A 26,864-nucleotide genomic window follows, 5' to 3' on the forward strand; every position below is an offset into this window, starting at 1 on the left:
TATTGTTACTTACATTCTATTGTATCGTATCGTTCAAATCCATCGTTAGATAACGACGAAAAAAATCCATTTTATGTAACCACCGATTTGGTGTGTTCGCGTGTTTACCTTAATATTTTTTTCTCATTTTGTCTTTATTTATTATTTAATAATTTTATTTCATCTTTTACCCTTTCATAGTAACTATATTCCGTACCCTATTTCTTTTTGTAAGTTTTATTATTGAACCATGGATGTGTGACATTATGTAACAAAGGGGAACAATACAATCTATTTAAACATTGTATTCATTAAAATAATAAAATATAATACAGTACAACACAATATAATACAATAAGATGCATTATGAAACAATATGTAACAACTATCCAAACAAAGTGTTAGTTATTCAATATCAAGGGTACTAATATAGGGGGGGGAATTGCTCTTCATATATTAAAATAAATAATAAAATGAAATATTTATTTTTTGATATAAGGACCAAATAAAGTGAAAGCCTGAAATATTTCTATAAAGTAGACAAGTGGGACCCATTGTGATGAAACATTTGGTGCCATCAAGATTGAAATTGAATTATTTTTTTTAATAAGAAAGAAAATGGTTAGGCCAAAAAGACTTTGACGGTGAACGGCCATCCATTTTGGACACAAATTTTTAAAAATTTGTTAATAAAATACACATTCACTAAATAATACAATGATTATTACTTCTTTTACATTGCAATCTTGCATTATAATTTTCATTGTAACTTTATTCACGTATCAAACGATTTTTAAAGATTGTTGACGTAATACAACGATATTTGTGAGGAGATTATTTTTATAAAAATTGATAATGTGAATGTAATATTAATATTAGTTATAGTAGGTATTGAATACGACAATCAAACAAAAAATCTTGCATTATATATAGTCTTTATTGTAACTTTATTCTCGTATCGAGCGACTTCTAAAAATTATTCATGTTATATAATTAATGATATTTGTGAGGAGATTATTTTTGGAAAAATTGATAATGTGAGTGCAATACTATTATTAGTTATAATTATAATAGGTATTGAAAATGACAATCAAATAAGAAATTAAAAAAAAAAGGCAAATTTTATACCAGACTTTCAAGCTAGTCATCCAATCAAATGACTTCTAAGTACAAGACATGTATCTTTCAAATACTATGTTTTTTATTTACCTATTTATAATTAATTAATATATATTTTTATTTTAAATTTATAGCTTAAAATAGTAAGTTTTTAATTAGATAGTGTGATTAACATAAAAATAAAAATAAAAAAGGGGATGTTTAAATATTACAGCTGTATGTCTATTTCTAAGTCGGCTGTCGGCCATGGCATGTGAAAGCAAAAAAATCAATTTATTATTTAACAGCCATTTGATATAAATAATAATTCATCTGCTTTTTTTCCTTAAAGAAAAGAAAATATCAAAACCAGTGGCGTTTTGATTAACAGCTACGTACCTGCATTTTTAATTTGATTTTTCGAAAGTTAAACTACAATGAACTCAAACGTTATTTGAAAGTTGAAATTAAAAATTTAGGTTATGAGGACTTTTCATTTAATGTTGTATTTATGTTGAATTTTTTAAAAATATATTATTTTTTAAGAATCTGACACGCATTCATTTTTGAAGAGTTTGAACTATATAGCCAAAAATCAATCAAATTCTGTCTCATTATTTTGAAAAGCTTATGAAAAAATTGTTTATAAAAAAAAACAATAATGCTTTTGCAAATCAGATCAAATTACTTTTAGAAACCCAAAATGTTAATAAATAATAGTTCAGTATATAAAGTATTTCGTGCTCACACGAGATTAAAGGGAAAAGTTGCACCCTAGACGTGTGATATGCTAACATCCTATCATAATACAAGCATTAGTAAATTACTTTTACGATTCAAACTTGAAACCTATTGGTCACACAAAACAAAAATATCAAGATGCATCTAAATGATTTTCTTTCTTTCTAGACGATAGTTTTATCTTGGATCAAAAATAAAAAATCAGCCTTGGCAGCCCTTAGTTTTCCTAGTCAAATTTTCTGAATAATTCATGATCAGAAGTACTTGACTAATGACTTATATGTTAGATTTGCAAATCTTAAAAATGTCTAAATTCAATACAAATATTTTGCTACAGTAAAAGCTACTGGATTCGATGGAATCCGTACTTAAACGACTTCTAACTCCATCCTCGATGAGAGGTCTAAAACGTTAAATATCTTTTATGTATGTATCTTAGGATAGTGATAAATTCACATAATCATATAGAAATTTAGAATTCGAAGATTATGATTATTTACAGTAATTTTAATTACTTGGACTTAAACCAAACATATTTCTGTTGACAAAGCATTAGTACATGAACCAATATTAATCAACCTTGTAGAATTTAAGTATTTTCTGTCGTTTCTTCTTTTTTTTTTTGGGGGGGGGGGAGGGGGGGGCTTGATCCTTTATAGTCAAAGTATTTGAAAAGAAGTCAAACTCTTAAAGTTAAATTAGTTTTTTCTTCGATTAATCATTTTGTATTCTGAAAATTATTTAACCAAATATAGTCTTAGGTATAAAAAAAATTAATGGGGAGAGCTTTCCAAAAATAGGGCCTTACACGGTTCGAATTCGAATAGTCGAACTTCAATGCAGATGTCAAACACCAAATAAAAAATAAAAATATTACAATTAAAATTCAAGATGTCATATATATATATATATATATATATATATATATATATATATATATATATCCCCAAAATATCAACTTGTGCTAATTTTTTAACAAAGATAAAGTAGGTAATTTTCCTAAAACATAGGAGAAGTTGTTGGTCTATTTACAATTACCATTAAAATGAATAATATTACTATTTTTTTCTTCCTTACACTACTTTTTAGTCAAAAAGAAAAAACATTATTACTCTTAGCTTTTGAATTATGCTTCTCCACAATTCTTACATTAATTATGAGCTGAATTTATAAAGGGGTAAATAAGGTTCAAAATTATTTTTCTTTATATGATATTGTATATAATAGTAAAGTCAAACTCACTCATATTATTATGCTATTTTATATTGGAAAAAAATTGCAACATTATTGGCATAAAGAGAACCAACATTATTGAAGCAACCATAAACTTTTTCTCCTTTTTCACAAACTTTCCAAAATTTTGGCATTTTGTTGTCATCTTGCTTCTGCTTTTTCCTTTTTCTTTTTTCTAGCTATTTTAATTTCTTTTAATGGTGGTAGGGAAATTAGTTTGGTTTGGAACCTATTAACGCTAGTTCCTTAATGTATAAGATCCTTAAGAACAACGTAACCTTATAACAAATTTTTAATGATAAGTTACTTAATCACAAATTTTAGACTTGAATTTTGAGTATGAAAAATATCCTTATAGAAAATAGTGCTTTTAGAAATATGTTATTTAATATGTAAATCAAATTTCAATGCAAATACTAAATATTGAACACCAAATTAAAAAAAATAACTTATTTATAAAATCATTTTTTATTCTCATATATGTCATCTTTTTTTTGAAGGTTCAATATATATATATACCATTTGTTGTTTTTTATTTCTAATTTTTTGTTTGCGCAAGAAAATATATAATATTAAAACAATCAAAGGAGGATTAAAGAATAATCTAGGGAATTTTTAGATTTTATTCCATACACAAGTCTAGACTATTACGCGAGGATTTAAATTATCAACCCTTTAATTAAACACTAAACTTAATTGCATAGAATTTTAAAAAATATTTTCATAGTAGTAAAGCACAAAAAAAAAGGAAATAAAAAACATTGTGAAAAATTTGAAACACCTTTCCTTATGTAATGTGTTGTTTGGTTTGGCAAGGAAGGTAAGGAAAAATCGAAAAGAAAAGAAATCCATCTTATTGTTCTCCATCCTTCTTAAAATTGTTTTAATGTATAATTATTTGACATTTAATATTTCAATTCGATTAGTTTAAATATGAATTGCGTAAAATTTAATTTCTTTTTAAAAGAACATCCTCTATTAAAGATATTGTTATGCAAGCAATATTATTTTTTTTCTGAAAAAGAATATTCATGATTTGTGCGTCTTTTACTTTTACATGAAATTGCTTTATCAGACTTTTGTTTATTACGGTTTTTTATTGCTGAATTCTATAGGAGTTCAACTCGTGTCTCTATTCGAGTGTAACTTATCATCCACTCGAATTAGCTACCATAAAATATAAGTATATATATAAAAAAGATTATTTCTTGATATTTTCTTAATAATGTGTCTTTCTAATTAAAAAAATTTAAACGACTGTGTCTCCAATAGTCCAATTATAAGGATGATATCCTTCTTAAACTTATTATTAACAAAATCTTCCTAGATTTGTTTCCCACATAGGAAGAAGAAATCCAAAAAAAGAAAAGGGTCCCCGAAAGATTCCTATAATTCCCATACACTCATATTTATTTAGATCAACAAATACACAATATTAATGAAGGGAAAATTATTGTTATACCCAAAAAGAAAATTATTTATTATTGGATACCTCATTATTTTCATATTCCTTGTTTTTAATTATTTCGCGCATTTGATACAATGAGAGTATATAATATATTTTGATGATATCAAGTAATTTTGCTGAAACACTGTTTCTTCTTTTTTGATACCATTAGAATATATTATACTCTGATGGTATCAAGAAGAAATTACTTGATAAATTGTTTGATACCATCAAGTATAATATACTCTGATAGTATCAAAGAGGAACAAGGAAAGGGGCACTGGCATAAATACACATTTGATACTATGAGATTATATATATACTTTGGTGGTATCAAGAAGAAAGAAACAATGTTTCAGCGAAACTACTTGATACCATCAGAGTATATTATACTCTGATGGTATCAAGAAGAAACTGTTTGAATATACTCTGATGGTATCAAAGAGGAGAAGTGATGCTAACGTCAGCATGACGTCATGCGCGAAATTAAAAGGGAGAAAGTGGGTAAGAGGGTAAATAGTTTGGGTCATGAGTCTATTAAGGATAAATAGTTTGGATTGGTCCATTTTAAGTAAATAATTTCACAATTGATTTATTTTGTATAATTTTCCCATTAATTAGTTCATTTATTAAGAAAGGAGAAATGATGGTGGAGGAACTACACTGTGAAAAAATAATTTTTAATTAATAAGATGAAAATTTAGATAGTTAATTAATTAAATAATTTTTAAAAAAATTTACCTTCCCTGGAGGCTCGTACCCTTTTTGTTCTCTTGCGGACTCAAACTCACAATTTTAGGCAATACTAAAAACATCAATTTTTTTCATCATGATTCAATGAAAGATTTATGTTATAAAGTATGTTTTTTTCCATTTATTTTTCACCAAACAGGTTCACTAGAAAAATATATGGTGAAAGACAAATTATCATTGAAATAGTGGAAAGTTTCTTAATTTTTTCGTATGAAAACACTATTATTTTTTATTTTTTCATTAATTCAATCAAAATATCTATTGAAATAGACATTGAATATTTTTCAGTTTAAAAAATAATAATTTTTAAAAATATTTTAATTTATTATTCATGTTGTCTTATAATACTTTTTGGGTAGTATATGTAATTTTTATTTAATTTTTTTTAAGAAGAATATTAAAGAACCTTTTGTGTAATTTATACGTTGATTACGAACTTAATGGTAAGATCCGCCTTACATTCTTCAAAATTATTTATGAAACTGTACTGAAAATATGCAGTTATTGTTGTTATAAACAAATTTCTAATTAAAATTAAATATTTTGATCACTATGCCCTAAACTCCTCATATAATTGAGACAAAAATATTTACCCAAATTATTCAACATTGTTTATTCAATAGAATAATACGAAATTAGTATTTCACCCAGTATTATTGTGTAATTATTTTTTATTTCATTACTTAAATTTAAACTAAAACAGAAATAACAAAGTTAAAATGAGTGAATACATAGAAGAAAAAATACAACCATTAAGAAATATGGTAGAGTGATGCCGTTATTCCTTTCTTGATCAGTTTTAGTTTTGAGTTCTGAATAACAAAAAATCTTGATAAAAAAAGCTATCTCCAAATGAATTTCATGTAGTGCAAATTGATGTGCCGTCATTAGACGGCACATTTGATGCTTTTAACTATGAACAAATGTTAGTTCTTAAACAACCGTCCACCTAATGAACCATCACATTTGTGACGGGCTGTTAGGCCCACCATCATTAAGGGGTATCTAACTCCATCTACTATTACGTGATGATGGCCAGGGCGACGGCCCATCACATCTGTAACGGACCGTCAGACGAAATGTCATACATGCATCAGAGGACCAACTTTCACATTTTAAAATTCAGATTTTCTTGGACTATAAATAGTATTTTTTTAGGATTTATTTTATTATGATGGAGTTTAGCGAAAAAAATGCATTGATGGTGTATGCTGCTACTGAAGTTTCTTCAAAGATTAACTTGATTTCTGATTGACTTCCATTTTGCAAGTTAATTCTTATTCAATTAATGCAATTGCTTGTTATGTTTTCAATTACCATGAATGGCTAAACTCTATAGCTAAGGATTGTGGGATTCGTGACAAGTTGACATAAATAGAATTTTTTTACGGAAGAATACCTATAGTGTGAGCGTTGCATTGTTAGTTCTTTCATTTAAACGATTTCTAATGGTTGCAAACATTAGAACCTGCCATGGATTACTCGTTTGAGTAAAAAGGTATAAAATCAAGGAAAAGAACTAAAATGAGGATTCAAGACTTCTAAAACTCGTCTAATGATTGATGTTGTTGCAAAATTAACCAACTCAAGGTAAATATCAACTTGCTTAAGATCAACACTTTTAATTCGACAGGATGAAACTCGTTTAATTTGATTGAGAAATGATTAAGCGTATCATAAGGTTTGACAAACTGACATAATAGCTCTACGAGGTTGAATTTCGTAATTACCTTAATTGAGTCATAAAGTTTTGGTGACCTCAATCCTAATTACTTTCTAAACTAAGTTTTTCATTTCAAATCAATATTGTTGAGATTAAGTATTACAATCTGACATCAAAAGATAATCGAATCCTTCAAATTTTTTCTTTCTTTAAAAATAAATGATTAATAATTAAATAATCGCACACAACTTAATTCTCACCTTATTTTCGATGTAATTCAATCCCAATTTTATTGAATTATTTATTTGTCAAGAACTACATTATACTTCTTTATTAAAGGTGTAATTTGAGCGTATCACAAATCGAGACCAATCAATTCCAGCTCCATTAGAAAAAAAAAACAAGAATGAAAACGTGGCCTTATTCCCTTTCTCTCCTGTTCTCACTGGGAGTAATTGGAGTGATGATTTCAAGAAATACAAGCTCAGTCTGCTTCCATAACTTGTACTTTGTTCTATGTTTTCTAGTACATTTCTGCTCCATTCTTCATTGTTTATGACAATGGGTTTTCAACCCCCCCCCCTCTTTTTCTTTTGAGCTAAGGATAAGCATTTGAGTGGAAAGATCATCATCAGATTCCTATTTCTCCCAAGGCCATGGTGTATCGCGTTAAAGGTCAGTACTTTCTGGTTTGATCTTAAAGGTCGTATCTTTTCATAATATAATGTTGAAGACCCACATTTCTGATATTTATCCTAGGTTGTTTGATAGAATGAAAGAGTTATTTGCTTGTTTCTTTTAACCCTAATAAGAAAGTTCTGTTTTTTTTTGATAACTGTGCCACGAGTAACTCACCAAGACTTGAACAAGCGGAAGGAAATCATTTAGTGTTTTTGACTTTGCTAGCATTTGAACCTGAAACCTGTTGTTTTCAAATGATAGTATCCGCGGAAACATAATTCCATTAAAGGATTTTGGAGACGTAGGTTCAAATTCGTATTTAAACCTTGGTGAGCAAATTTACCCAATACATGTGGTGCGAGGTAGTAGTTATTCGGTGGAACAGCCGAGGTGTGTGCAAGTTGGGCTTGATAACACATCAGAATAAGAAAAAAGAGAAAAGAAAACAAGAGGGGTTGTAGAGATCAATCCCAATAGCCTTTGAAAGGCCTCAAGCTGGTGCAGACACGACCATTATAGAAAAAGAAAAATGGCGTGCAATATGTTTTTAGGAGTATACAATCTTGAAAAATGGTAATCTCTTAGTGATGAAGGTGGTAAGGTGGCATGATAACAACAATAATAACATACCAGTGTAATTCCATAAGTGGGGTTTGGGGAGGGTAGAGTATACATAGACCTTACCATACCTCGTGGAGGTAGAGAGTTTTTCGGAACACCCTCAGCTCAAGTGCTGCAAGTCAAAGCAGTTATTAAAAAAGGAAATACGTTAGTGAAGAAAATATGACAATTAATAAGGAAAGCATTACAAAGCACTCATAAAAGAGCATTATCAACAACAAAATAGTGTGATAACCGAAACAAAATAGTGTGGTACGATGTTTCTTTGAATGTTACCCAATATGTTAGTAGGAGGGTTCTAGGGCTTTGGAATAGTTCATAGATCAAGTGACATTGACAATGAGTTGATGAAAGTAAGCACAATGTCCTTAAAAGTGCATAAGTTTGAGCTAAATGATTGCAATATGTTTATGGTGGGTTTTAGAAAAAATGTTACTAGTTAAAGATAAAGGTTGTCAGGTGGAATGACAATTTGTTGAGGTGGTGGCACAACACACTGATAGGGTTGCGTAGAGCTTTCAAACTCCAGAACTTATTAAGTCAGAAATTTCTACTACTATTGAACATAGGTATAGCATTTATGGTCTCATAATAGCATATACTTAAGAGTATGGGGGACGTGGTAGATGGGAAGCAACATTGGTTAAGGAAGGTATGTGTGACACCCTAGCTTAGGATAAGAGTCTCACATTGGCAAAACACATGACAGATGCTGGGTGTATCAAGTAAGCATACCTTACACCCTAGTGATGCATTTTAAAGCCGTGCGGACCTAGACCTAGAGCAGACAATATCACTAGCGGGCTGGACTGTTACAGTATGAGATGTCCCTTCGGGGACATCCGATAGGAAAAGACTGAAAATGGTTATTGAAGTACAACATAGGAAAGTGCTACCGTGATGGCCATATCATATAGCCTTTCCCATTAGGGTGTGTTTCATACGAGGGAAATTACTTGTTTGAAAAATATTTTCCATGAATAAGCCATTTATGACGTTTGTTACCGTAAAATATAATCAAGGAAAACATTTTTCACTGAATTGGGATCTGGGAACATGTCTTCCCTCACTTGTGGGTGGAAGAAGTCATTTTCCTTTCCAATTATTCCAACTCGTACTCGATATATCAGACTATTAGTAATTGCTCAAACTCTTAGACATAGTTAATTTGTTATCAATCTTTAATACTAGAAAATTTCATCAAAACAATATCCAGTTTCTATGTTACTAATTTTAAAAAAATAAAAATAAAAAATCCAGTTTCTCTAACATTGTTATCAATCTTTAACAAGGATATTTTGCAAAAAATAATTTTCATTCACCAATCAAATGCTAAAATGTAAATAAGAAGCACTACATTTTCCTTCATAACAAACACATATGTTTGACTATATAAATATGGCCATTAGTACTGAGTTGGCCATAAGACCATCTGGAAGCAGTGTTTGACTATGTTTGCCTCAGGGCTTTAGTCTAGTGGTAAGAGTGAATCGAGCGATGTGTGGGTTAGGTGCATGTCATTGGTTTGAGCCCTGTTGGAGACAAATGCTTGATATTTGAGTAGAAAGGGTAGAGGGGTGAGCCCATTATTCACCAAGTTTCGAATTGTGTGCCACTAGCTCTTGCAGACTTATTGGTTATAAAAAGAAAAAGAGAAGTAGTCTTTGACTATGTATAACCAAAACTCTGAGGGTTCCAGTGTGTCGTTTACCTTTTTGATTCTCACTGTTCTAGAACAGGGCACTTACAGATGTCATTCCTCATTGTGGGCCAATGGGAGCTGTGAAAGGAGAATAATCTCATAGTATTGCGAATGGGAAAGGTTTGAATGGAGTCTGAATGCTCTGTCCCTCTCTGTTTGGTAGTTAAATAGTTAACATTCCCACCCTTTAAAGTTATTTTTCCAGCTGTTGAGGTATATTTTCGGAAAATAGCTAGAGTTGCTGTATTTGAGTGTCATGTTTATTTTTATTCTGTATTCCGCTTGCACACTTTTGTTAATTTGTCTCTTTCAGTACACAGTTAAATTCCAATTTTGGAGCCATCTTTGTACTACCCAACCAGCGCTGTACCCATGAAAAGCGAATAGTTCCAATCTGAGCTCATTGTGCACAAAACTAGGTTTATTTCCTTGCTTTTCTTGTTTAGTATAGAATTTATGTAATGAAGGCTGTAATGCAGCATGCACTAGGTGAATGAGGTCAAATACTCCTATATAACAATTAACAAGTGATATTTTCTCTCACAAATGCTCTATTGGTTGCAAATGCCAGAAAGAGTAAAGAAACTTGTCTTTATCTGTATGCAGTGAAAATAAGTATATCGGACAGCTTTTCTTCTTTATTGACCACGAATATTATCAACAAAAGGCACAATTATGAGTTCTGACTTAGATAGCTGTGTATCCTAGAGAAGTCAAAGAATATGATTTTCATACTAGAAAATGCTTAAGGGAAGGAAACTGTTACTTTCTAACTTTATTTTTTCTGGGCTGGTTGTACCTTTGCCTTTTAGAGATATGCTTTGTTCGTAGTAGTATATAATAACTCAACTGTGATATGTAATGGTCCTTGCAGTAGCAACTAGTCACTATCGTTGAATTATCATCTGCTTAACTATTGGCTGAACCATCAATTGATTAAACTGTGATGACAGTTATTCGTAAGAGAGCAGAGAGGCTTGAACGGAAGCGAGTGCAAAACTATAAAGTGCACGCGGAGCGACTATCTGCATTTGAAGAATTGCTTAATGAGATTTATACAGTTTGCCGCCCTAAACCAAGTGATTATGAAGTTAGGAAAGATTTGATTTCTGCTTTTAATGAGATAGCAAAGGATATCTATGGTAATCTCTGCACCAAAACTTTTTATAACACGATTCAGAAAATGGATCCTCAGAACTAGCTTGTAGTTGCTATTTTAATCGGCTTGATCAAAAATAAAATAAAATTCAGCATGATGTGAAAGTTTCTCCTTTTTCTCTTCTTTTCAGGATGTTCTGGTAATGTTCCTGTTGTGGAGGAGTTTGGATCTTTTGTAATGGATCTATTCCATTCAAAGAGTGACCTAGATCTATCTGTTAATTTTGACAACAGTCCAGTTAAATTTTCACGTGAGAAGAGGATTCAAACTCTCAGGAAATTTGCAAAGAAGTTATATGCACTTCAAAGTAAATCTCTGAGTTAATTCCTTTTTTTCTTTGAAACTGTCTATAGTTCATGGATTACTGCCTGTCCTAACCAAAATTTGAAGTACTTTTTTACTTTGAAGAGTAGATCGAATTTTAGACGAAAAGTAGATTTACTGCTCTGAATGTTCTCTAGGTGAGAAAATATGTTGCCACTTCAAAGAACTGGCTATTTCCATTAGCAGAACCAATTAAATAAAGCTTTTAAGGTAAATGTCAGGTGCCATTTATTTTGAAAAAGAGACCTGGTTTTCTAAGTTTTTACAATGGAATACCGTCCACCATGGTGTATGCAATGTGGCAGGTAAATGTGGTAGAAAATAGTGAAAAGCAAGAAGGAAATACATTGATAAGGAAAAGAAAGGGTAGAAGGATCTTGATTCCCACTATAGTCAACACACAGAAGTACTAATGAGGCGCTCTGCAATTCTTCTGTAAACTGAACATACTAAATATTTTTTACTGAAAATATTTGCCTGGTTGTCATTGCATTAGGCATTAGTAATTGGAAAAGAGTAAGTGGTTGCTTACTTAGAACTTAAGAGGAAAGAAAAGGAGGGAAACAAATATATTAAGGAAACAATAGGAGATGAAAGGAAATGTCATGAAAATGAAGGAAAAGATTGTACATCTTTAAGAAGCAGTCTGGTAAACTCCATCTGCTTCTTATTTTTCTTCTTTGTACATTTTCCAAATGATGGACGTGGTAAAATTATTTTTATCCCCTTTACTCATATATGCATCCAATCATAATTTCGTTAAAAGGTGAAAGTTCAATGGCCCTTATTAAAAAAAAGTGGTGAAAGTTCAATGGGGGACAGCCAAGCGGTGGTGATGGAAGATGTATGCTGTAAGGTGATAGCAATGAGGAAATGGTAGAAATATCTATACTAAATGTCCTTTATTCTTTAAAAAATTAAAAATACCTTAATGTCAAAAGAAAAGTAGAAAAACAGACTTGGAAATGTGAAATACCCATAAAACTGGAAATTTGTAGGATATCTCCTCATGTTTTGTTTGTTTGGGTGGTCAATCAATTGTTCCTCAGTCCCAAACTAGTTTGGGGTTATATGGATTCTTTGTATATATTCCCTCTATTTAGTACTTTATTTGTCACTATTATTGTTAAGTATGTATGTTTTATTTCATCTGTGGTTTTCCATGCTTCAGCATATGGGCATGTTTCTGGAGTTCATCCAATTACAGCTGCCAAGGTGCCGGTTCTGAAAGTTGTTGACTGTGGAACGAAAGTTGAGTGCGATATATCAGTTGAAAACAGGGATGGAGTTTCAAAGTCTAAGATAATCCACATGATTTGTTCACTCGATGAAAGGTTTCAGAAGCTGAGCTTTTTGGTAAAATTCTGCGATATCTTGTATGATTGCAATATGCACAGTTGTTCCTGAAATGAAGTAAAAGTTCAATTCTGCTTGTTCAATAGTTTGGAAGACCTTTTTTTTGATTCCTGGATGCGTCGTAGCAGTTCCACAGGGCTACTAGTTCTTGACACAATTACGGTGCTCCTAGCTCTAAAATGAATAGGATAGTCATTATATCACTTTCTCCAACTTCACTTGAAATACATTCAGAAATGAAATTTCCTCTCATATGGCTCATGAGATATACAATAAAAAGCAAGTAAAAGGAGCCAAAGAGACATGGCATGTTATCACATGGGACAATGGGAGTGGAAGATTAAAGATAAGAAGAAAAAAAGCAACAAAAAGAGCCAATAACCTCAGTTGGTAGCATAAAATAAAACTTCTCGTTTCTGTCTTGAAGGCTAATTTCAAATTGAAAGGAAGCAAACTTGCAAGGTGTATCAATTAGTTATGCCACAAAGACTTGCATCTTTTATGAACATAGACTGACAAACAAAACCGACTTTTCCTGGTTTAGTTTTGGATTTGGGGGTCTACAAAAGTTAGAGCCTTCAAGTGCCATTGTAAGTTATTTTGAATTTACTTGCTTTCTTCTTTCCTTTTTTCTGTTTTGGGGGGTGAGGGAGGGGAAATCCCTATCCCATTCAAATCACCGGAAATATTTCTTTTACTTATTATGGTCACTTTTCTATAATACTACTGATAGCAGACCACAACCTGGATGATCAAGCAAGTAATCCAAGTAGTCCACTGTAAAGCAAGGAAAGTTGCCAAACTCACTAATTGGTCGGAAAACCACAACTTATATCCATTTTGATATCCTCATACTACTGATAGCTGTTAGGATGGTTTAGTCTATGCCCTAATGTTTCTTTGCTAGGAGGTTGTTGGGGCATGATATCCAACAATGCTCTTTGTGCTGATGCACGTAATTACTCTGGTAATGAAATCAACTTAGTTACCAAAAAAGAACACATTCTTGAGTTGTTTCCCTTCTTTTCGCCGGCAATTCTACTTTTTAGCCCAAGATCTGCTTTAAACTGAACCTTAGGAGGTTCTGCAGATTGTTCCTGCATCACTCCTATGACACTGCCAGGGGAAGAGGGTGGGGTTGGGGGTTAAAAGGATGGGGAAAGGCTGTAAATTTTAACACTAAGTAGACTGTAGACCAGACCACACAATGGAAAGACAACATATTCTACTTAAATGAAATGCTATCTAGAATTTCTGGAGATGAGCAGCTCAAATTTAATATCTAAAGTTAGTATCATCGTGTAAATTGACATATACTGGAAGGTGTGGAACTTTAAGTGTACCTAATTTTATTTAACGAGATGGTTAAACTTATCAGAAATGTACTGCTTACGCTATGTTCATAAGCCTGCCATCTCCTTATATCCTTTGCTGATTAGATCTTTACTTTGAGGAAACTGACAACTGTTTCTGTGAAAAATAATTTTCTGAATATTTATGGATAGGAGGCAGTAATTTTAAAGTTTAGATAAGGCCATGTGACTTCTGTAGTACATTGAATTAATGTTACTTCCAATTAACGCAAAAGTTAGAAAAAGATGAAAGATGGAAATCAAGGTTGTGGACTAAACAAGGACTACTAAATACATTTTTGAGTTTACATTCTGATAATATATCCTTCTCTCTGTCCCTGAAGGCAAGGTTGAGTGGTTTAATCATCATCAGTTCTTGTTCATAGAAGTAGATACAGGGTCAATTTATGAATGTGGTGATAGATATCAGTAGTTCAAATCATTCTATTCACGTCCTCAAAAGATATAATCTCTTTTTTTTTGCAGATGAAAACTTGGGCAAAAGCGCAGAATATTAATAGCTCAAAAGACAGAACTTTGAATTCATTATCTGTAATACTTTTGGTTGCTTTTCATTTCCAGGTATGAGCCAAGTACAAGTTATTTCTCTGTTGCCATCTTACTCTTTGTTTCTTGCTTACATATTATGGATTGCATGCTGATTACTTTGAATCAAAGACAAATGGTGCCTTCAGCTGAATGTTCTGTTATCCTAGTTAATCCGTCTGTCAGCGTAGGAGCTGGTGACCTAAAACTTTACATAACCTTACACAGCATACTCTTTTGTAAAATTTGTACTGATTATAGCTATGAATAAAACTTTTAACTTATTAGAAGAAAATTTACTCTAGTGAAATCATATGATTTGATTTTAGTCTGCTGTGGTTATTCAACTTTTTTTTTTCAATGCACTCTCATGATTTTGTTGCCTTCTTGCTTTATTCTAATAGGGACCTTCATTCTAGTGATACAATGTTGTGGGCTATAGTACCTTCTATGAAGGCTACTCTAAGCAAAATAGAATTCCCAAAATTTTAAAAATGTGGTTACAGCCAAATTTATATGGTTTCAACTTATAAAAAACAAACAAAAAGAAAAAAATGAAAAAAATATTCTATGTTTGAATAGTAATGTTCTTGTTTATATCCTAGCTGGTCAACCAAGTTTGGTATCTAAGTGAAGAAGGGTAGAGGAGCAGGATCCATTATCCACTAAGTTTCGTGCTGGAAAATAATGTACTTCTCAGTTATATTAAAAAAGAAAGAGAAATAGCAATATTCTTGTTTAGATATGCATGCAGAAGGAATATTCATTTAATAGTTAGCATAATTAATGTCATGAAACGTGTAATAGTGGATACTTTTTGGTTAGTAATCATGAAGGTCATCTCTTAGACTCTTACAGGTCTCTGTAGCAGTTTCGAGTTGGATGTTTCTTCTCCTTTTGCCTTGCAAAAATTATTTTTTCCGGGGGCTCAAAGATGAAAATGTGCATAATATGCTATCAGCAGTATGGTACTCTAAGCACAATAAAATGCCCAATTGTTAAGGTGTTCTTATAACACCAAGTTGGTATTGTTTCAACTTATAAAACACAAAAGATTTTTTTTTCTCTTGCAGTACCTTCTTGGTATTATTTAATGAAATTTACTTTGCCTGATCCAAAAAAGAAAAGGAGAAAGAAAAGAGATGGTTTGGGGAACCTTTTGTGAAGCACCCTCTTGTACAATGGGTGTTGCTCTTGTAAGCTTCTTGTTACTGGATTTAACCCTTTTTGTCAATAAAAGCACTATTAACATTTCTGAATGCCTAGTATTTATGCTTTACTGATTTAGTTTTGCGGGAATATAAATTTTGAAAGTCTTGCCTTTTTTCTTTCTTTGTTTTTGTTTTCATCTGAGAGGTACTTGATGTGTGCTGAAAAGTATGTGTAGATATCTTGTTTCCTAGAGTGCTATTGATGTAGTTGTTTAGTTAATAATCTGTTTTTTTTCCTTTCATTTGGGTCGTGTGAACTTCTCCCTCTGATGAATGTACTTCGCAGACACGAAATCCTCCAATACTTCCGCCATTTTCTGCCATATTAGAAGGTAACGATGAATCTTTACTTATTCAGTTTTTGGACGCCTTTTGAAGGGATATCAGTACAGAGTGTAGTGAAGTACTGTAGCAGAAAAGCAAAATTCCCAAGAATAAGGATCATGATAGAAATACTTTTTCTGAAGGAAATATATAGGACGCTAAGCATCAGAACTGGATGTGTATGAAAAATCTTCCATTTGTCAGGCTGTCAATGCAGTGATACATACTCATAATTCCTTTCTTTTATACTTGACTTTGGCAGTTTTGGTTTTAGCACTTGTTGCCTTTGTTTGACTTTTGATTTGTATGGATACTTGGCCCTATTGTGAATAGTAAAGGAGTAATATGTTCTCTTTCATGTTAGGATTCTGTATTATCTGGTGTAATTGTCATGGAAGTCAAAGGGAATCAATGCGATGCTATTAACAAACATCTGAAACACCAAGCAAGTAGACCAGAAGAACTGAAATGCAGGTTCCCATGGATAAAAAATAAAAGCATTGCAGAGGAGATCAGTTTTTGTTTTTGGTGCAGTTTAATTGCTTGAGTGGTCTTGTCTGGCAAGTCTATTTGATGGTGTTAAAACTACACAGGGTCAATTCAAATAGGAAATTCTTATATCCTTTCAGTCTTCTGATTAGAAAGTGAGGAACTTAAACTATCACTATAAGATTTTAAATTTCAAGAAAATTATTGAGATTTTTTATTCAAGTGGATCCTAAGTGATGCTTCTCGTTGCACTTGGTTTTTTCATGAGATTTTTTGTTTTGAGTAGCTCAGTAATATTCCATGGCTTGGAAATGTTCTAGATGGCTGTGATCCAGATGCAGTGGCAAAGTCGTTGAAGAAGTTTGTGAACTATGGGAAGAGGAACAAAGAGTCGGTGGCTGAGCTGCTAGTTACACTGTTAATCAAGGTACTGTGAATTTAGTATTATCTTAAAGTGGGGCTGCGCATGAGACTCCCAGTTCCTAGCAAATATCCAGTTCTGTGGCTTATTATGGTCTCATTTCTTTGCAGTTATTATCGATTGAGAAACTATGGGCCAAAGGGTTATGTGCAAGCACCTATGAAGCATCTTGGCTATCTAAAACATGGGACTCCAAAGTTTGCTGCATCAGTGTAGTTATCTTACACTTATTGATGTCCTTTGTGCTTAGCAATCTTTGAAGTGCTGAATTAATGGCTAATCGTGATCTTCACAGGTTGAGGATTTCACTGATCGGTCTCAAAATGTTGCAAGGGCTGTTGGGAAAGGAGAAGTAAAACGCATATACAAGTGTATCCAGCGTACTAGCAAATACATTTCTGCTTTTATGGATGGCCTTGTCGAAATACCCACATTAAAATATCAGTTGTTTGGCCATGCTGCTCCCTTTCAAGAAGGTTCTGAGACAAGGAACATTAAAGAAGATGGAAATACAGTCACTCTTCCTTGTAGAGATATCAAGAATAAGGAGGATCAACTTAAAGAAGGCCAGTCGGCTAAACCTTCTGAACCTATCGCGAAAAAAAGAAAATGGTCTACCGAAGGTTGGGAAGGATCAACTTCAGTGAGCTGTGGACAGTCCAAAGGAAAATGGTCTACTGAAGGTTGGGAAGGAGTACGTTCAGCGAGTTGGGCACAGTCCAAGGAGGACGGTGGACCACCCGATTCTCCCTGGTCAAAAGGAAAATGGTCTACTGAAGGTTGGGAAGGAGTATGTTCAGCGAGTTGGGGACAGCCCAAGGAGGATGGTGGAGCACCCGACTCTCCCTGGTCAAAAGGAAAATGGTCTACTGAAGGTTGGGGACAGCCTAAGGAGGATGGTGGAGCACCCGACTCTCCCTGGTCAAAAGGAAAATGGTCTACCAAAGGTTGGGAAGAATTAACTTCAGTGAGTTGGGGACGGTCAAAAGGAAAATGGTCTACTGAAGGTTGGGAAGGAGTATGTTCAGCGAGTTGGGGACAGTCCAAGGAGGACGGTGGACCACCCGACTCTCCCTGGTCAAAAGGAAAATGGTCTACTGAAGGTTGGGGACAGCCTAAGGAGGATGGTGGAGCACCCGACTCTCCCTGGTCAAAAGGAAAATGGTCTACCAAAGGTTGGGAAGAATTAACTTCAGTGAGTTGGGGACGGTCAAAAGGAAAATGGTCTACTGAAGGTTGGGAAGGAGTATGTTCAGCGAGTTGGGGACAGTCCAAGGAGGACGGTGGACCACCCGACTCTTCCTGGTCAAAAGGAAAATGGTCTACCAAAGGTTGGGGAAAAGCATCTTCAGCAAATTGGGGACAGTCAAACAGGGACGGTATACTACCAGACTTTACCCGGAAAAAAAGAAAAAGATCAGAAGAAACCCCGGGAGGAACTTCTTCTGCTCAATGGTTGGGAAAATCAGACACAAAAAGTTGGCCCAAAAGAAAGCATAACAATAAGTATGCATCTAAGGCTAAGTGGCAAAAAATGCAGACAGGAGGTTGGGGAGGAAGCTAAATGAACCATGTGATTCCGGATGAAGTAGGTTGCACGTATTTAGTTGGCTCATCTGCAACAACTTTTACATTCTTGCTAGGACTTAGGGAGTGTCTCGTATGAGCTAGGTTTTATCCTCTTGTTTTTGTACTGGTTGGTTAGGACATTCTGTACAGATTTACCTAAGCAATGACCTAACAAGATGGAATGTTAACTGCTCAAAGTACATTTGATTTATGTACCTTATGAACATCAAGGAATTGAAAGAAAAAGGGATTCTCGAGAAGCCAATTCTCTCTCCCTATTTACTTTACAGACATGAGCTAAGTATATACAACTATAGCATAATCATTTTAGGCTAATATTTTTCCATCTGCCGTAGCCAGTTTGGTGGGTAGAGTTAGTTACCCAATACTTGTACTGTGCGATCTGATCCCCGCACCATCATTATTAAAATACAAAAAATCAAGGTAGGAAAACAATTCATCAAATTTCTCTGACATAGAAACTAGATCCAACAAAAACAGACTAAAACAAACAAGGTTTTAAGTTATAGCTGAACTTAACAACTAACAAGTCAAGCTCAATGCACAAAACATTGAGAATTCAACAACATAGTAAAAGAACATCCTAGTGCAGTCTGATATAATAATATTAATAAGAAAGAAAATCTCTAGATTTTGAGATTTTGTCTCCTATGACAGTCTTGATATTGTCGACAATAGCTATAGCATCCATTGATATACCAGCAATTCCTCTTTTTGAAAATCCAGCACAGTAAAGCCCATTATCTCCTTTCCAATGATTTGGAAATTCATTTATCAACCTTCCATCTTCAACAAATATAGAGCCATAATCCTGCATACAACAAAATATTATTTCACGAATTAGAATGTGAAAATTACATAAAAATAATGACCAGACTTAATTCAAAATGTATGTATGTATATATATTACTTTTTTTTTCTCTAAAGCAAACATGTGTAATAATATGTATTTTGATAACTTACTCTTACACAATACCTCAAGGCCAAAAACTTATCCGCACACGATATTTACAGGCAAGTGAAACAATTTCAAGACTCAAAGTTAATAAAAAAGAACATATTGATAATTTTCAAAACATACCTTTAGCCATTTTGTAGCAACATTCTTGTATCCGGTAGCAAAAATGATTGCATCAAATAGATGTTCTTCTCCATTCTCAAACATTACTGTATACTCTTTTATTTCTGATATTTCAGGAAGTACCTAATTAACAATTGACCAAAAAATATTTCATAAAAGCCCAAATGTTATTTCCTTTTTTATAATAGATTATTAATGCATTAGATGAACTTTATAATGCAAAAACATTATTTTTAGTCAAAATTATTGAATACCAGTTCCGTAGACTAGTGAAGTAAAATTCGAAACACTATAGATAACGAGCATATATTTAATTTCTACTCTTTTCATTAAATACTCTTATTAGGTTTTTAGTTGTAATCAAATTCGAACTCGTGACGTGCGCCTAACCTCAAATTCGAACTCGTGAGTACGCCTAACCACACATCACAGATTGTGCTCTTACCATCAAACCAAATCCCTTGGAGCAACTCAAGCCATCTATTTTTTACATGATATTTCTCAAAATAGAATGGAAAAAAAATAGTATCATACCTTAATCTCTCCAAGCTTGATCTTGTCAATGGCACCAACGTCAATTACTGGGGAAGTACCTTTTGAGATCTTAACAGAAAAAGGGCCTTCTTCTGGTTGTGGTATTCCAAATTCAGCCAAATTTCCAAACTTATACCTAGCAAACTTTACAATCATAGTATCAACCAAAGATATTGGTAGATATTTTAGCATCAACATTCCAATATGCACCATCTCCTTTGTTACAACATGAATCTGCAAACACATTGGGACAAAATTAACAACCATATTAATAAAAAATACAAGTGATTGTGCATATGGAGGACTTGCATCATCTATATATAGAAAGATTATTGCACTTTGGGAGAACATCATGAACTATAATAGCATATTTACGATTTTTAAGTTTCATGCTCTAACGATATTATAAAAGAAGTACAAAATTAGGTCAATTATAAGGTAATTGCATATAAATTTTTATGGTAAACATTAGTAGTAGCCACATAAAATTATAAACATTAAACTATGAATGCTATAAGTGAAAAATCTTAAATACGATGCAAATTACTCTCATCACAAAGATAAAATATGAAACTCTTCACTCAATGTTTCATTTTTGTGAAAATGTTGAGATCTAAATTTGAATTATTAATTATCAATCTCGATATACAAATATATGCTATTTTTTCTACATCATGTTAGAATAAGGTTGTAGATGTTTGTATTAATTGATGAAAATAACAAGTGTTAATTACCATTGAAAACAGGTAGGAAATGTGAGTATACCGAATAACTAAATTAAAGATAATATTTTTTTCCAAATGAAATGTACATATTTGGTAGAAAAAGCACTGACACCAAGCCAAGCATAAATTGGTGCTCTAATATTTGTAAAAAGAGTGATTTTCAAACAAATTAGCAAAACACAAATTATGTCAAAATAAGTAGAACATTAAAGTCAGAAATTTGAAGAATAAACCTATAAAAATGTAGGGTACGGATAGGGTTACCATAAAAAGGTAGGGTAAACAACAAAATTGGATTATTAAATAATAAATAAAAATAAAATGAGAAAACTTTATAAGGTAACGACGTGATCACAACAAATCAGTCGTTACATGAAATGAGATTTTTCATCGTTACGTAACAACGGGTTAAATGATATGATACAATAAAATTAAATAACAATCAAAACAAACATTGTATTTAATCTGGCAACACAATATGTAACAACCATCCAAACGAGTTGTAAAAGGAGGCCTATCATTAGCTTTAAGTTTGTGGCAAATGAGAAAATTTAGCTAATCCTCTTATCCCAACAACTAAGAATCTTGTATAAGATACATGCTAACTATGGCTAGGAAGCAGGAACCATTTTGTAAAAATGTCGGGGGGCTACAAATCTCTATACTACCATAGCGAAACAACCAGAAAAAGAAGTTAAGTTAGAAAGTCATATAATATGGGTAATACCTATAGCTAAATACTAATCCGAATTGACATGAATCTCAATGCCAATGACCAAATATTCACAATAGATAACGTAAGTAAATATAGAATACAGGTAATCCCATAGAAAGATTTCTTTTTTTGAATTGTTCATTATTAAGAAAATTGAACATTATCATTACCAAATAAGAATTATGAATTTGACTCGAGTTTCCGCTTTTCATAGCTGTTTTTCACGTTTTTGGACATTTGGCGTCAGATGGTCATGCCTTTTTTTATTTCTTTGATAATAGAGTTACTCTCACAACATGTTTTTTGGACATTTCCTAAAAAAAGGAAATACTATAATAACATATGTGCATTTTATTCTTTTCGATCTACTCTTTGATAGTTTTTTGTGAGGTCGCATTGAGAGTCTTTACTTGCAATCTAAGAATTGCTCCATGGATCGCATTGAAATATTTAATGCTTCTGGGGCTTCTTTGGCAACCCTGAAGTCACTAGATGAATTGCCACCATTTCTTTTTTGCATTATATATCCTTTAATATCCTAGCTTCTCGCGCTAAAGCAATTGTGGCAAGTTGGATAAGATTGCCATCACATTCCATTTGTGCAAGAAAACTAATACAACTTATGAATCGACAACTTTCATGCAACTGTTGTGCTCTTGCTTCATGCTTTGAAAATATTGCCCGACATCCCAATATTAATCATTTATGCATGAGTTCTCTTGCATTGCCTTCTCCATGTTAAGCAAACAATGTGCATTGCTACTTTCATATGTAGGAGTTAGGACAACTTAAGGCCTTCATACCCAATTAATATGCATATATGTCCTTAATTATTTCCTTGACTTCCCATGCCACCTTCCATTCTTATCCATAAGATGTGTTTAAGATCTGATTTTTGTAGCCATATATGAAGTTGAGGCAAAAACAAGATCACTTATCCAATCTCTAGTATGATATCCTTCTTTATGTTGAAGCTTTTGCAAGATAAATTACCTAATAAAGACTTTGTGTATCAACATAGTCTCAATAAGGTATTATTGCAATATCACCAACACGTTACCTCTTCATAAAAATGACCTTACAAAACATAAGTTTCTTCCACAACCCTAGGGGTCGTTTGTTTACAAAGATATAAAGGGTTTGAAGGACATGTACAACTAACGCCACGAAAACCAAAATCTAAAGAGGTATAATTCTCACCCTTCATGACCTGTGTTTGTTGGAAAATGCATGGACAATCGTCATTTTCTCCTTCAATCGATTGTTGTTGCCTGTTTCTTGAGCTGACATTCATAGACATTTATATCTCCTTGTCATCTAAGTATATCTAGGCTTAAATCTAGACAGGTCATGCAAATACATAGACACCTTCCTTTAACCGGACAATTGGCTTTGCAACCCTTTTCGCCCCTATTAGAGAAGAAATTGAAAGTCTGGGTATCCTACATCCCCCTATCTTTGAACTTGAATTGATTGATATAAATTTATTTTTAGCAATTAAGTAAAACCCTTGTCGCCATATATTCCTCTACTAGATGAATCATCAACTTTTCCACTCCTCTCCTTCTTCATAACTAAGAATCCCATCTTTCTCTTCATAAGTAGAGATGAATTTTGGTTATCTAAGAGCATGCAACATCTGTTATCGTCCATAGGCCTCCCCAATTGGACAGGTTTACGCAATTCATTTTTCTCCTGGTGGAGAAAGAGTTTCTAAATTGAGACATTATAGTATTCAAAAACATCGATCAAAGTTGGTAATTGAAATTAACAAGGGTTCTAAAAAAAGAAATATATATGGGAAATGTACGAAAGATTAAATTAAATAAAGAATCTAAGTTTCATATATTGTTAGAGTAATTAATTTTTTGCACTATCAAATTATCTAAATAATATCTATTAGGCAAGTTTCTTTGAAATATGAGATTTAAAATCTTCTAATTAAACTATGTTAGCAACACATACTCCTCTTTGATAAAAAAAAAAAAGAAGAGATACTCGAGTCTACTTTTAAAATATAAAAATCAAGATTTTACTTATAAGAAAAAGGAACCCTAGTTCTTAGTTTTCTTCAAACTTAGTTCCTCAAAGGAAAAAAGTATGAGTTGTTTAAACAAACTGCATGTGTATGGTTGTTATACTAAATTTCGAATTTTGTGGGATTTAGAAATGGAATAATGACATCTTTTTATGGTTTTGGGAAATTTTAATATCAATCCCAAATTTTTAGTTAATTACAATAATCCAGCTCCATATTCCTTAATTACTTTCTGGTCAACTAATATCCCCTTTTTTTGAAAACAATTTATTTCGTTAAAAATCGAGGTTGTTTTTGCAATATTGTATTATGCTTCGAGAGCATGTTTGGGAATTTTGCCACAAATGACGAATTAATAGAAATTGTTGACTGGATAGTCAACAAAGCAAAATGAAAATCACGAGAAATCAACAATCCTTCCACTTAAGGGTATGACTTGAAGTTGACGGTCAAGAAACTCAGCACCTAATACCTAGATGAATAGAGTTACAAACATAATATGTACTAATGAAAAGTAACATGTACCAAGTGAAATAATTGAAGTACCAACCAAACTGATCAAACACCGCGGATATCAATTAAAAATATCAACAAACACAAATCGACATGCAGAAAATCAAAAAAATAAAGTAAAGACAAGATAGAGAGAATTAGAGAGAGTAGAGGACTTACTGGGCTTCTAACAACAATTGATGTGTGAATTCCATAATTTGAAAGATCAAAAGCAATTTCCATGCCAGAGTTGCCAGATCCAACAACTAAAACTTTTTTTTCTTCATACTTTTCTCCTGATTTATATTCACTTGAATGGATTATTTCACCTTTGAAATTTTCAAGGCCCAACACTTTTGGAATATGGCCTTCATTGTTTTCGCCAGTCGCCAAAATCAAGAAATCACATGCATATAGTTCCATTTCTCCACTAGCCACATTTCTTGATTTCACATTCCATTTCTTATCCTCATTGTTGAAAAGGGCAATTTCAACACAAGTATGGAATTTTGGTTTGATGTTGAATTTCTCAACATACTCATCTAAATATTGAATAAATTCATTTTTAGGCATATACTTTGGTGCTGAAGCTGCATGTGGCATAAAAGGCAATGAGCAAAAATCTTTAGATAGATGCAAGTGAAGTCTATTATAAGTCTTTTTCTTCCACAAATAGCCAACACAATCTTCTTTTTCTAATACAACATGTTTGATGCCAAATTTGTTCAAGCAAGCTGAAACAGCTATACCCGATGGACCTGCACCAACCACAACAACTTCAACTTCTTCGTTTGAAAAATTAACCATTGGAAATTTTCAGAAAATCAAAGAGAAGCTTTTTTTTTTTTGAGTGTGTTGAAATAATATATTGCAACAAGATTTCAAGAAAGGGGAATTTAGACAATGAGGTATGTGTATATATACATATATATGGTCCTCAAAAAAAGATTAAAATGATTTTTATTGTTTTTTGCCATTTTTAAGTAATGGAAAATAACAGTTACAAGTAAATGCAGATTGGTTTGGAAGTAATACCTTGTAATTTTGTCATTGAGTGCTATGAATGCATTGTTTCATCTATAATTTGTTTTATATGAATACACTATTGCTTGGTGTCTTCACTTATGTTCATGGCATTTAATATAGTTATCCTCGCGGTTTCATTTTTTATGATGAAAATTGGATATGAAGCTTTTAAAAAAAATAACTTTAGAACTTGTGTTCGTCGTAGATTATATGTAATAATATTTTTGTAGCTATATGCATTGGTGCAACCATATCGGCTCAAGGGTGGTTAGTCGTCAAACACCTTCCATTGAATTTTTTTGTTATCATAAATCAAATTATATTAGTTTATATATATATATATAATCTTGAATATTCTTAACAAAATTTTTAGCTATGTCACTGGCTATAATAATGTACGTCAAAATTAAAGGGTAAATGAAAAGTGTAAGTAGTATAAAAAGTTTGATTCTTTTTAAACGGATTAAAAAAAATATTGTGATGTTTAACTAATGGAGTGAACCCAAAGTTGGACGATATATATGTTTCTTGTTATAATTTTATTTTGATTGTAAAAAATAATTTCCTTTTTTTTCCAGAATTTGTGTTATTGCAAACAAAAATTGAGTTTGATTTTCTAAAATCTTTGATAGATGTAAAAACATTTAATTGAAAGTTATCTTTAGCTTACGCTAAAACATGGCATATGCATTTTCCTGTAACTGAATTTTGCAGATTTGAAAATAGACAAATTACAATAATTCAAATGAATTGGACTAAATTACAACAATTTAATTGAATTTTGACTAAATTAGAACAATTTAATTGAATTTGACTAAAATTTATTGACCGCCTAAACTCAAAGTATATATGTTTTTGTCCTTTTATTCGTGTTTTTAAATTTTTCATATAGTAACTCAACTAATTAATAATTATTAATTAATATCATTAATTAAACTACAAGTTGAATCGCTCCTTAACGCACAACGTAAAATGCATGTTACTTCTGGCCCAAATGAGTTTAAATTGTGTACGGCTCAAAAAAAAATTACGAGTTTATGTGTTTATCATATTCTTTAAAATATAAAGGCAGACTCGATAGCTAAGTTTAAAACAATATTTGTAGTCCATAAAGCCTATTGCCGCGATTTTTACACATGTTGTTATTTGAGTCGTCTGTCCAATGGAAAAGGAAGCTCGTGATTTCGTCATTCCTAGTTCTAGATATGGTTTTTTCTACCATAGACGCGCAAAACTGAAGACCTGAGCAATACAGAATTGTGGGCTGACTTTGAAACATTATCTGTACAAATCCATAAAGCCTTTGGCCATAATTTTAATATATGTAGTAGTACTTTGAGCCATCTTTCCAACGGAACAAGAATCTGGTGATTTCAACAATCCTACGCCGAGTTATGAATTTTCTATCACGGCCGTGCAAAGCTGATGAACCAAGCACCGTAGAATGGTGAGCTGACTTCAAAACGAAATCTGTACTAATCCACAAGTCCTATGGCTATGATTTTTACATATATTGTATTGCTTGGAGTTTTCTTTCCAAATAAATAATAATCTCATTATTCC

The 26,864-nt window shown here is 32.3% G+C and overlaps 2 protein-coding genes across 2 annotated transcripts; one reads left to right on the forward strand and one right to left on the reverse strand.

The window, feature by feature from the left end:
• Positions 1-7,290: 7,290 nt before the first annotated feature.
• LOC129883260 (uncharacterized) lies at positions 7,291-18,956 on the forward strand. The gene is made up of 9 exons (XM_055957886.1): positions 7,291-7,589; positions 10,872-11,060; positions 11,208-11,384; positions 12,573-12,757; positions 14,596-14,691; positions 16,153-16,198; positions 17,000-17,106; positions 17,211-17,312; positions 17,396-18,956. Exons 1-9 carry the CDS (start codon positions 7,571-7,573, stop codon positions 18,662-18,664), a joined length of 2,190 nt encoding a protein of 729 aa, XP_055813861.1. The 5' UTR covers positions 7,291-7,570; the 3' UTR covers positions 18,665-18,956.
• A 341-nt stretch (positions 18,957-19,297) lies between these two features.
• On the reverse strand, positions 19,298-25,082 carry LOC129883732 (probable indole-3-pyruvate monooxygenase YUCCA10). The gene is made up of 4 exons (XM_055958340.1): positions 24,456-25,082; positions 20,306-20,539; positions 19,772-19,894; positions 19,298-19,501 (listed from the first exon to the last, which is right to left on the reverse strand). The coding sequence occupies exons 1-4, from the start codon at positions 25,080-25,082 to the stop codon at positions 19,298-19,300; spliced, it is 1,188 nt and encodes a 395-aa protein (XP_055814315.1).
• Between the last annotated feature and the right edge of the window lie 1,782 nt (positions 25,083-26,864).

The sequence above is a fragment of the Solanum dulcamara genome, chromosome 3 (genome assembly GCF_947179165.1).
Source record: "Solanum dulcamara chromosome 3, daSolDulc1.2, whole genome shotgun sequence".
In the NCBI taxonomy this organism is placed as follows: domain Eukaryota; kingdom Viridiplantae; phylum Streptophyta; class Magnoliopsida; order Solanales; family Solanaceae; genus Solanum; species Solanum dulcamara.

Bases quoted from the DNA above. Each gene is read 5' to 3' on its own strand.
- LOC129883260 (XM_055957886.1), top strand. The intron at 11,061-11,207 runs GTAATCTCTGCA...TCTTCTTTTCAG, and splicing joins GATAGCAAAGGATATCTATG to GATGTTCTGGTAATGTTCCT. The intron at 14,692-16,152 runs GTATGAGCCAAG...TGTACTTCGCAG, and splicing joins TGGTTGCTTTTCATTTCCAG to ACACGAAATCCTCCAATACT.
- LOC129883732 (XM_055958340.1), bottom strand. From the start codon at position 25,082: ATGGTTAATTTTTCAAACGAAGAAGTTGAAGTTGTTGTGGTTGGTGCA. The intron at 20,540-24,455 runs GTAAGTCCTCTA...ATGTGTTTGCAG, and splicing joins CAATTGTTGTTAGAAGCCCA to ATTCATGTTGTAACAAAGGA. The intron at 19,502-19,771 runs GTATGTTTTGAA...TGTTGTATGCAG, and splicing joins TTGCTACAAAATGGCTAAAG to GATTATGGCTCTATATTTGT.